Raw genomic sequence first — 12,268 nt, 5'->3', positions numbered from 1 at the left:
ATATTAATGTATGTATAATATATACTATACATACACATTATATATATAACATATGTACTAACTGAAATGTAGAAATAATTTGTGTTGCCTAACTTCATGTAGTGTCTTATTTTTGACACAACATGTTTTAGAGGATTTTTAAAAATGTAATTTGAAGAAATAGGGAATATTTATATGGAGTTTGTGTTCATCCTATGCATGTGAAAGTTTTCTCTGGTATTTACTGTACACATCTTTGTACATATGAAGCTTCTCGAATCCTCTGATGCTATTCCAGATACATTTAGGCAAGATTAATTTTTTAGAATACATTTATTGAAAAGTCTTGACTAATGGAAATAAATATATTTAGACTAATGGAAACAGATAACTAAAAATAGATTTATTTATTTTTTAAAATGGATTTATTATGAAGCTTTGTATAATTGTGTTATTCAAGAAGTGTGAAAACAGCAACATAACATATAACATGAAGATATTACAAGAGATTTAGTAAATAGAAACATAAGTTAGCAATTAATAATACAAGTTAGTTTTATGATGTATAAGGTGGTTGAATGTTTTTCACAAATACATAATGAGCAATGATTATATTTTCTTTTCTTCCCCCCTGCCCCTCAAGGATCTCTAACAGTTGAGGATTGTGTGGTTCATATAGATCTGAATCTGGCTAAAGTGATTCATGAGAAATGGAAAGAATCTGTAATGGTTTGTAGGCTTCTTTTTATAAAGAGCTCCTTTTTTGTCCATTTTGTCATCTTTGCTTTTCCATAAAATCTACCATGTTATATGAAAGAGTTCTGTTGAATTTTAACTTTGAACTTTTACCAGTTACCAGATTATTGATTCCCCCCCCTTTACAGTATTTTAAATATTTCTCAACTGGCCAAATTATTTAATTAGTGATGGAGCTCAATGTGATTGTTGATTTGTTTTTGTAAAGGAAAAAAAGCATAAACAGTGAGTGTTTTACTCCTGAAATTAAAGACTGCAATGCTGATTGATTAAATTAAAAAATAGGCTTTTAAAAATGCATCATAAGAGCTCTGTAAGTAGAAAAAATATGTAGATGTAGTCATACCTTATAATTTCATTTATATAGTTTTATTGTTTTACTTAGCTTTAGCAAGAATTATTTATAGTTGTATAAGGAGAAGTGATTTCTAGAGAAAAAAATAACATAACCCTGTAACTTTATTTACTAATGAACCCTTCTTTGCCAATCCTCTGCCCTGCATTTGTGTTTAGGAGCGACAAAGGCAAGAAGAGGTATCCTGTGGCAAGTTTATGCGAGGTAAAGCATACATTTTTACTTCTAATGTTCTTGTCTTAATGGTGAAACTTGGCGTGTATGTTTGAATTTTAACTCATTCTAAATATACTTCCATAAAATGTTACCCACAAATTTTCATTTGCAAATAAAAGTTCTTTAAAAATATTTAACATCTAATGTTGATATAAAATAAAACTGAAAGGAGAATAAAAGCCCCTATAATATATATTTAACTTTCACGAGTGTTCTAGAACACCTAAGATGTGCTCTAGTTTATATATTCAAAGTGTTCCCTGTTAAGGTTTTGCTCTGCATGAAAGAAAACTGTTTTGGTTTGCAAGCAATAGATGTTCATGTGTGTGATAGAGAGCATTGTTGAAATGATTACTTGGTTATTCAAAATTTTGTTGATGTCAGTGTTACTAGAGCACAAAAGTCAACCTGCTGTTTTGATGCATTCTGCCAACTTGAAAATATTTAATTACAAATGGCTTATCTTAGTGTTGTCTTCAGTGTTTATTGCAGGTTGGTAGAACTGTTAATTAGGGCTCCTCCTTTTGTGCATGAGTTTCTCCAGATGCCCCTTTTGTCTACTCCACACTGGAACCAAGGCAAAGAGCTCCAGGTTGAAGGTTCTTAGGATCTGCTTTGGTTCAGACCTGTGCTCATGTTGTACTTCAAGAGCTAAAGCTATTTGAGGAATAGAGGTGCCCATAGGGTACCCTATGGGTATCATGGTGTACAAATACCATTGTCAGCTGTTTCTTTGCTCCCCAGGAAAGCATAGGAATATATCAGAATGTGTTGATATCCCTTAGAGATGCTGAAATGTAACACATTAAATTCTGTTATTATGAACTTCTTAAATGTTCAGTTATTTTGAATATCATTTGCATAGTCTTTATTGTATACCTCTACTGAGTTATATGTTTGTCAAAATATTGATCTTCTCAGTTCTTAGAGTGGGTGGGCAGAGCTGACCAGGTATGTTCTAGTTGCTCACTTCCAGCTGGCTTATAACTTCCTCAGTTTACCTGTGTCTAATATACATGCCACCAGTTTTTGTGTTTTGATGCAATAAGAAAAAGAGTGGGAAGCATTGAGTCAGTTTAAAATTAAACCCAGATCATTGCTCATTTGAGATATTTGTACATTAACACATATCAATTCTTGCTTGCAAATCTGTGAAGATATATTTTGAAATTTCAGAGTTATGTTTTATTTACAAACTGAAACATAAAAAACCGTGTTTCCTTGGTTTCTTGAGGTAGATATAACATAGTGAATAATGTTTAATTTGTACATTTATTGTTGAGAGTATGATACTATTTATACTGCTCTTGTAGATGCTTCCCTGGTTGGACATATTGGTCTTGATAATCCAGAACAAAAATCATCTCAGAGAACAGGCAAAAAAATACTGAAGACTTTAGCAGCACCTGAAATGCTACCCTGGAATACTCAAACTAAAAAAGTATCACTAAGAGAAATAATGTCAGAAGAAATTGCCTTACAGGAAAAACATGATCTGGTATGAGTTAGTATAAATATTAAGCTGTTGTTTCTGACTCTAGTTGGTTTTATGTGTTTACTTTGTGATTTTCATTTGCTTCTATATTTCCTAGTCTAGAATCCATATTTAACCTGTTGGAAGTTAATGTTAAAATTGAGGCCGGGCGCGGTGGCTCACGCCTGTAATCCTAGCACTCTGGGAGGCCGAGGTGGGCGGATCGTTTGAGCTCAGGAGTTCGAGACCAGCCTGAGCAAGAGCGAGACCCCATCTCTACTAAAAATAGAAAGAAATTATATGGACAGCTAAAAATATATATATAGAAAAAATTAGCCGGGCATGGTGGTGCGTGCCTGTAGTCCCAGCTACTCGGGAGGCTGAGACAGGAGGATCGCTTGAGCTCAGGAGTTTGAGGTTGCTGTGAGCTAGGCTAACGCCACGGCACTCACTCTAGCCTGGGCAACAGAGTGAGACTCTGTCTCAAAAAAAAAAAAAAAAAAAAAAAAAAATGTTAAAATTGAAGATGTTTTAAGTATACTTTGAAGCTGGAGGTTTTCACTTCTGGGAAATTAGCTGCTACTCTGTAACAATAAGCCATCTAAGTTAAATTTGTATGTTAGATATAATTTTGCAGGTGATTGAGCTACATCTTTCTTAGCATTTATTATTTACCTCTAAATTTTTATATCTAGAAAATCATGAAAAAAATCTTTTATTTAAAGATAATTTCATATATAAATTAGTAATAAGAAATGTCTTGCTATTAAAGTTATGCCTATCTTTGAAACAACATTTTTTAGAGAAAAATTTTAGAAACTTATAAATTTGAATTTAAACAATTAAATACACTTCCTTTTCAATTAAAGAAGTTCAAACAGCAACTTCACTTTCCTTTGAACTTGCTTTATTTTTGTTTCTTATTTCTGTATTGTATCTTATTTCTATTTGTTTCTGTATTTAATTATATATGAAACCATTAAGTGAAGTTGTTTTCTTTTACATTTCTTCTTAATCTGTTTTGGAATTCTGAAAATTAGTACTAAAGAATTTCAAAATCGTCTTACTCTGAGCAGGGCAATAGAAAAAAAAAGAATTTCAAAATCAAAAGGGAGAAAACCTTAGAGATTGTTTAGTCCAGTTCTCAAGGGAAAAAATTCTTAGATGGTGAGATTAAAGCATTTTACACTCTTTCTTATTCATTTGACTCTTGAAAGCAGCACTTTTGTATCTGGCTGTAATACATAGAATTGGGGCATAGGAAGAATGACACGATTTTTCTGTCTTCATATTTATTTATTTGTATCTTATTCATTAAATTGGAAATATACTTTCATTCCTATCTTTGCATTCTAACATAATCCAAGGAACAATCTCTTCAGTAGACTTATAATTTTAGTGTTGTGTCAAATAACCTCTTCAAATAATATATGTAATAATTTGGAGAAATAGATTTTCTTAAAAAAAAACAAGGAAAGCCTAACACTTATGCCCAAATGGTGTGGTTCTTTTTGTTGAAATGCCATTTTCTAGTACTGAAATTTATCTTCATGGTTCTTCTAACTTGCCTTTAATATCTCAGTATAATCGTGAACAAATGAGCATCTTTTGACTTCACAACATGATACTTTTTTTTCTATCAGTGATTTTTGCTTGTCTCTCTATGGGTTGGGTAATAGAAGCTGGATGACTTTGTCCCAGGGATATGCTTTTTACATAAAGGCTCAGTAAGAAAATGTCTTGATGCTTCTCTTCACTCTTTGTTCCCAAAGGAGAAATATCCTTTGCATATTTTTTTAAAACAAAGAATATAAAATAAACTTTACACATAATATGTGAATAATTAATTGTAAGATGATTAAAGTTATTCATTTTCATTAGTTCATTAGCTTCATTCATAGTTCATTGGACCTCAGAATTTGTAGTTTAGATACTATGAACTGATAGATTGCTAGAAAATCTGATCATTGAATTTTATAGTGAGTTTAGATTATAATGCATATCTTAAGTAAAATGTGAAAAAATTTTAAAATTATTTATGTTAATATATTTACTTATTTGTTTTAATTCATTTTATTTTATTATTATTTTGAGAGATGGGATCTCGTTCTGTCACCCAGGCTGGAGTGCAGTGGTGCAGTCATAGCTCACTGTAGCCTCAAACTCCTGGGCTAAAGTGATCCTACTACCTTGGCCTCCTAAGTAGCTGGGGCTACAGGCATGTGCCACTGTGCCCAGCTAATTTATTTTATTTTACTTTTTTAGAGATGGGGTCTCGATATATTGCCCAGGCTGGTCTCAAACTCCTGGACTCAAGTGATCCTCCTGCCTCCACCTCCCAAGTAGCTGGGATTACAGGCATGAGCCACTGTGACTGGCTATGTGTGAAATATTTTTAATTCTTGAGGTGGCTTGTTTCCATCACTCCTGTGATATGTTCAGCTTTATCAGTCCTTTTTACTTGTCATATTGTCACTTATTGTGATTCCTCTTTTATTGCTGTTTGATGTTACAAATGGCCTAAATATGGTTAGGCTTCTAAACACCCCCCAGATAACTGTTCTAGGATTACCTTGGATTATTGTAATTTTTAAATTTAGAGATTTTCAGAATCACTTCATTGCCTTTGAAATTGTATAGGAAGTAATTTTTCAGACGTTAGGATCTTTGAAGCAAACAAAAATTATTTAGTTACATTGTAATGGTGACTAATTGTCACTTTAAGAGTATTTACCATAATCCTAGGTTAAAATAGCATATTTTAGGGAAGTTCTTTTGGTCTGGCAATTTAAATAGACAAATCCAAATATGTTTTGCAAAAAATAACGTAATTCTTATACATTTATTTTGGAGTAAATGTGTTTGTGAAAATTTAAAAATAATTGTGAATTTTAAGATTTTTCTGTCAATCTGAATTTGCAACTTATTTGTACATTGTAGTTTCTGCCCATTGAGGAGAATTTGTTTTTGAGGACGTTGTTCACAGCATCACACAGTGTCCCTTTTATGAGGACCCATGGGAGAAATTTCTCTCAGGTCTCACTACCAGAAAAAGCTGTACTTCTCCTGAGCAACTGGTTTGTTTTTATTTTATGGACACTGAGAATCTTTGTTTTCCCCTTTGCTTTGGCCACTAAGAGACTTAGAATTAAATTTGTGGCCCACCTTTAGCAATTGTACAGGATTTTGTGGCATGCATTTATATACTGATTTTACTTGCTAGCTTTATTCTGTATTCTTACGTTTATTTTCACTACTCTCTGGCTTCTTGATTTATTTATATCCTGTTTATTTATGTGTGTGTATATAAAATATGTATCTTCATCCTTTTAATGATTTAATGTTATATGTGCATAGGTAAGAGTATGTGTATATATATTTACATATACAGTATACACACATTTATATGATTGTGTGTGTATCTATATTTATGAGCAACTTCAAATACTTTGCAAAAATGGGATATAAATAAATAACGCAAGAATACTTAACTTACTAATTTCAGCCTTTAAATAGTGAAGAAATTCTGTGATTGCTTTTGAACTGTTAGTCTTTTTGCAACAAAATAACCATGCTTTTGGTCAGCATTGCTAGTATTATAAATTCCGTCTTAAGGGTGATTTTTGTGTTTTTGTTTTAGAAAAGGGAGACACTTATGTTTGAAAAAGATTGTGCCACTAAACTAAAGGAGAAGCAGCTCTTTAAGATATTTCCAGCCATTAACCAAAATTTCCTGGTGGATATTTTCAAGGACCACAAGTGAGTGCTCGAAGGATTGTCTGTAGTTTCTACTCTAATGTCACTGAAAGCATATGCCATACGTTTTAATCCTTTATGTTTATTTTTCTGATAACAAAAATAATATATGTGTACAGTAATCGCCCCTTATATGTGGGGGATATGTTCCAAGACTCACTGTGGATGCCTGCAATTGTGAATAGTACTGATAACTATATATACTATGTTTTTTCCTATACATATATACCTATTATAAAGTTTAAATTTATAACTTAGTCACAGGAAAAGATTAACAATAACTACTAATAAAAATGAAGCAATTATAACATTATACTATAATAAAAGTTATGTGGATGTGGTCTGTCTTTCTGTCTCAAAATACAGTTGTCCCTCAGTATCCATGGAGGATTTGTTCCATGGCACCTCCTTCACCCCGCAGATACCAGAGTCCATGGATGTTCAAGTTCCTTATATAAAATGGCATAGTATTTGCATATGACCTGTGCACATCCTCACATATACTTTAAATCATCTGCAGATTACTTATAATATTCATCACAATGTAAATAGTTGTTACACTGTATTGTTTAGAGAGTAATGACAAGAAAAAAAAGTCTGTACGTGATCAGTATGGACGCAACCATCCTTTTTTTCCCCTAATATTTTTGGTCTGAGGTGGGTGGAATCTATGGAGGGCCCACTGTGTTGTAGTATTTTTGGACCTTCATTGACCTTGGGTAACTAAAACCTGGGAAAGTGAAACCTAAGATAATGTACGTAATGCAGAAATGAGCAGTATATAATAAGCAGTTTCTAACAGTTCATACTCCTCAATTTTTTTCATATGTATGCTAGTGTGTATATGCATATGTGTGTGCATGTATGCTTTTGTGTGTGTACATACATTTGTATCCCACCAAAAAAGAGGTGGTATTTTACGTACTACTTTGTAGTTTTGCTGGTATTTATTTTTTCTCTCCATACATAATGATCTGCTCTTTTCTTTTTTAAGTCCACATAATGTTCTCTATTAGGGAAGTACCATAATTTATTTAAACGTGTTTGCATTTGTGGACTTCCTGGCTGTAAGAAAAATTGCAAACCATGTTCCAGTGAGCATCCTTGAACATATATCTTTGAGTTCCTGGATGAATGCTGTTATTCCTAAAAGTAAATTGCTGGTTGAGAATGCGTACATTTAAAATTTTAATAGCCAATGCCAAATTCCTTTTAATAAAGGTTGTCTGTATTAGTTATACATACTGACAATGTAACCTCCCCAGATATTAGGAATTTAAAAAAATTTTGCCAATATGATGGGGAAAATGATATTTTATTATTTAAAGTTTTACTTTCCAGTTACTAGTATGGGTAAGCTTTTTCTTTCTTTCTTTCTTTTTTATTAATTGCTTTTTGCCTGTTTTTGTTTCTATTTCTTTCTAGACTTATAAAAGCTCTTTTTTTTTTTTTTTTTTTTTGAGACAGAGTCTCACTCTGTTGCCCAGGCTAGAGTGAGTGCCGTGGCTTCAACCTAGCTCAGAGCAACCTCAAACTCCTGGGCTCAAGGGATCCTTCTGTCTCAGCCTCCCGAGTAGCTGGGACTACAGGCATGCACCACCATGCCCGGCTAATTTTTTCTATGTATATTTTTAGCTGTCCATATAATTTCTTTCTATTTTTAGTAGAGATGGGGTCTCGCTCTTGCTCAGGCTGGTCTCGAACTCCTGAGCTCAAACGATCTGCCCACCTCGGCCTCCCAGAGTGCTAGGATTACAGGCGTGAGCCACCGCGCCCGGCCTAAAAGCTCTTTATGTATTACGTATAGTAATCTTTGTTAAGATAGATTACAATTATTTTTCTTGCTTTGACACTTATCTCTTAACCTAGTGTGGTCTCTTTGGTCATATACACATTTTAATTCATATATTTTATCAGAAAATCTTTTCCTTTATTAATTTTCGGTTTTATGTCTTATTTAGGCAGTCTGTTTCAACTTGACATTATAAAAATATTTTCTTTATTATTTTTAATATCTACCTAGCTTTTTTATATGTATAGTATGAGGTAGAGATTTATAAATGAGGAGATTTAACTTGTTTTTCCAAATAATTAACCGGACGAATGGATCATCTTTACCCACTGGTACAAAGCATATAATCATTAATATTCATTACATTCCCAAATATACAGTTTCTTTTAAAGACTTCAGTTCCATCGAGCTATTTGTTAGGTCCTGAGTTGCCACCATATTGCTTTAGTTATTTTAGTGATATAGTATGTTTTGATGTTTGGTATATTAGAAATGCTTTGGTTTGAATAATATATGCTTTTGGTCTTATATTTTTCTTAAATTTGTATTTTAGCAAGAGTTTGCTTTAAATAGAAACCTTTTTAGGATGTTTTGAGAATCTAGTATAGGTTTTGATCTTCCGTTTATTAATATATTTCATATCAATCACGATAATGGATTTCTGTAATAAAGTCTACTTTACCTTCAGGTTTTTCTTTTCGTTTTTTTCCTGTAATGCAAAGAACTTAGTACCTTGAAGGTTCTGGGATTGCACCTGCTAAGGGAGTGGGTCTTTAGTAACCTTTCACTATCTTTTTAAGGTTATTACTTTATTCAGATGTTTGCTTTTTTTCATGAGTCATTTTGGTAATTAGTCTTTGAGGAAATGGCCAGTTTTACCTTGGGTTTCAAGTTCATTATTGTTAAGCTGTATATAATATTTTATCATTAAAAACTATATTGTATTTGATCATATCCTTTCTCCTTTCCTAATGTGTATTTCATGTTTTCTGTGTTTTGCTCTTTATCAGATTGGTCCTTTTAAAGAACAAACTCTTGGCTTATCGGTCATAGTCTATTGTTTTATGTTTTCTATTTATTTTTATAGATTCCTCTCTGTTAAAATCTTTTTTATTTTCAACTCTTTGATTAGTGTGTTTCAGTACTTAATAACAAATATTACACATTTAAGGTATGCATGTTTCTCTGTATATGGTTTTGATTTTGATATAGTGTTTTTATTTTCACTATTTTCTAAATGATCTATAATTTCAGCTTGATTTTCTATTTACCCAAGAGTTTCTAATTTTCTAAATGGCTTGATGGCTTTGGTGGTAATGGTAGGGGAAGGTTATTGTTTATTTTATTTTGTTGTATTGGGGTGCAAGAATGTGGCCTGGAAGAGTTCCGGTTTTTTGGAATTTGATGCTTTCTTTGTGCTTTAATACATGGTTAATTTTCACAAATATTACATGAAAGTACAGGTTAAGCATTCCAAATCCAAAAATCTGAAATGTGGGGTGCTCTGAAACTTGAAACTTTTTGTGCACTGACATAATACCACAAGTAGAAAAGTCCACGCCTGACCCTTTTGCTTTCTGATGGTTCATGTGAGACATAAATGAATTTTGTATTTGAACTTGGGCCCCATCCCCAAGATATCTCATTATGTATATGTAAATATTCCAAAATTCAAAAACATCCGAAATCTGAAACACTTCTGGGCCCAAGTATTTTGGATAAGGGATACTCAACTTGTATTTATGAAAAGAATATTTATTCTCTGCTGAGTATGCAGAGTTCTAAATATGTCACTTAAATCAAGGTTTTAATGGTATTATTCCAATCCATAATTTCCTTGTTAATTTTTGCCACCTAACTTGCAGTTTTCACAGAATTATGTGTTAAAATCTCCTAAAAGCTGGGGGTTAGAGGGATGGTGCTGGCATATGGTACTCTGTTCTATGGGGGCCTAGGGCAAGAGGGCCTGAGGTGAAACTGCCCAGAACTGTGGTTCCCCAGGCAAGGTGAGGGGCCTGGGTGAATCCTTTCTGCAGATGCCCGAGTTATTGGTCAGTCAGGTGCCTTAGGTTAGGCGGTTGATTGCCTCCATTTGTCTGCCAGCCGCGGGATGATGCCCCTCAGATAGCAGTAGTTTCAGCTTCCTCCTGGTAAGAAGGGTAGGTGGGCTCAGTTACTACGGTATGTGCTCAAGCTATAATCTTCTAGGACTGTAACCCTCAAACCACACCAGTGGTGGATGGAGACTGATTTCCAGCCCCACGAATGGGTAGGTGATTTTAAGGGCTAGAAAGGATGTGGATAATTGTTAGTAGCATCCACCTTCTAGTATCCTCTATGTGTTCAGCATATCTGAGGCAGCAAGATGGCGGGGCTAAAATGAACTGGTGGCCCCAAATGGCTTCCTTTCAAGGGTTGTCTTTAATAAATTGAAGAATAGCAAAATACCCTGCTCTATTTTAGATAACTAGTTATTATATTTCAGAAAATATTCCTGCGTGGTCAAGCTCTTTGGTATCTGGCCAATGGGGGAGAGATGAGAGGCATAAGTAGTATGAAATAATGAGCAATATAAAATAATTTATAATTTTATTTGGGATGATTTCTTTAAATATTGGAACATGAGTATATCAGATATTTGTCAATATTGTAGAATTTCATACAATATGGGATCACCTTGAAAACATGCCTAAATAATGTAGGGATGAGAGAGAGAGGTAGGATGGTGTTTTACTTTTCCTTTTCTGTATCCCCGCTTAGACTTTCTTTGACTAGAATCCCCCTTTTATAAGTAAAAGTGGAATTTGATAACAATAAAAATGTCAGCTTAGAGGTCTGTTGTCTGTGTTTGATGTTTGAAGGAAACTATAATAAAAGCATGTGTGAATTCAACAAAGGATTTAAGGAGAATTGATGATAAAATGAAAGAAATATTTGTTGTGGATAATCTGCCTGGAATAAAAGATCAGAAATTGAATTATCAATATGTTACCTTTTGGTGTTAATTTTTTGAAAATTAATTTTTGAGAGCCTATTACTTGATAATTTCTCCTCTAATCATTCTTGACTTTTTGATATACAATGAGCATTTAATTTCAATGTTGAAAACTTAAAAGTAAGCCAGTCTTTTATATTCTCATAAAATGTTTGAAAATTGATTATGTTAATGTCTCTGCATAACTTTTATTTTCATTTATTGATCTAGTATGTTTGTACTTAAACTTTCTACAGCTATTCATTAGAACACACAGTACAATTTCTAAACTGTGTTCTTGAAGGGGACCCTGTAAAAACAGTTGTAGCACAAGAGTTTGTTCACCAAAATGAGAACGTCACTTCTCATACTGCCCAGAAGTCTAAAGAGAAAAAGGTATGAAGTTACTTATTTTTTTTCTATAGTAGTAGATAATTGTCTATAAAAATATAATTGGCTTGTTGAATATAATAATTGTGATATTGTGTAATGATTGTATAATTGTAACAATATAATGATTGTAATATAATGAATGTAATGATTGTTTCTCATCATTTTGATTGGATTAAAATTTTAACTACCAATCACTAGTTTGTTTAGAATATCTGTGTACTCAAAAGAATGAATTTACAGGTGACTTTTTTTCCTTCAGTGTGAGTAATGAACAGGCACTTGAATTTCTCCTATGTCTCTGTACTCCAGTGTGTGAACACAGTAGAGTATGAGGCTTAATTGAATAGCAGTGGATTTGTAATATGATGGGTCTCAGAGTGTAAATATGTGCGCAGAAATGTTTCACCTTTTGAGAAAGTGTCGAACTTTATTCCAAAGTTGGCCGCACCATTTTACATTTCCACCAGAAATATATGAGGGTTACAGTTTCTCCAAATCTTCACTGACACTTGTTATTATCTGTCCTTTTGATTATATCTATCCTAGTGGGTGTGAAGTTGTTTTAAGGGTACC

At 33.0% G+C, this 12,268-nt stretch overlaps 1 protein-coding gene across 1 annotated transcript in view; it reads left to right on the top strand.

Annotated features, from left to right (window-relative positions):
- The window catches only part of N4BP2 (NEDD4 binding protein 2), a 52,885-nt gene that overhangs the window by 22,234 nt on the left and 18,383 nt on the right, over positions 1-12,268 (top strand). The window contains exons 9-13 of the mRNA XM_069494767.1: positions 623-708; positions 1,249-1,294; positions 2,620-2,804; positions 6,421-6,539; positions 11,560-11,698. Of these exons, the coding sequence (XP_069350868.1) occupies positions 623-708; positions 1,249-1,294; positions 2,620-2,804; positions 6,421-6,539; positions 11,560-11,698 (575 nt within the window). The remainder of the gene's footprint in view (positions 1-622; positions 709-1,248; positions 1,295-2,619; positions 2,805-6,420; positions 6,540-11,559; positions 11,699-12,268) is intronic.

This window comes from Eulemur rufifrons, chromosome 19, assembly GCF_041146395.1.
Source record: "Eulemur rufifrons isolate Redbay chromosome 19, OSU_ERuf_1, whole genome shotgun sequence".
Lineage (NCBI taxonomy): Eukaryota > Metazoa > Chordata > Mammalia > Primates > Lemuridae > Eulemur > Eulemur rufifrons.
The sequence above is the reverse complement of the archived record's forward strand: the minus strand, read 5'-3'. Positions and strand labels throughout refer to the sequence as shown.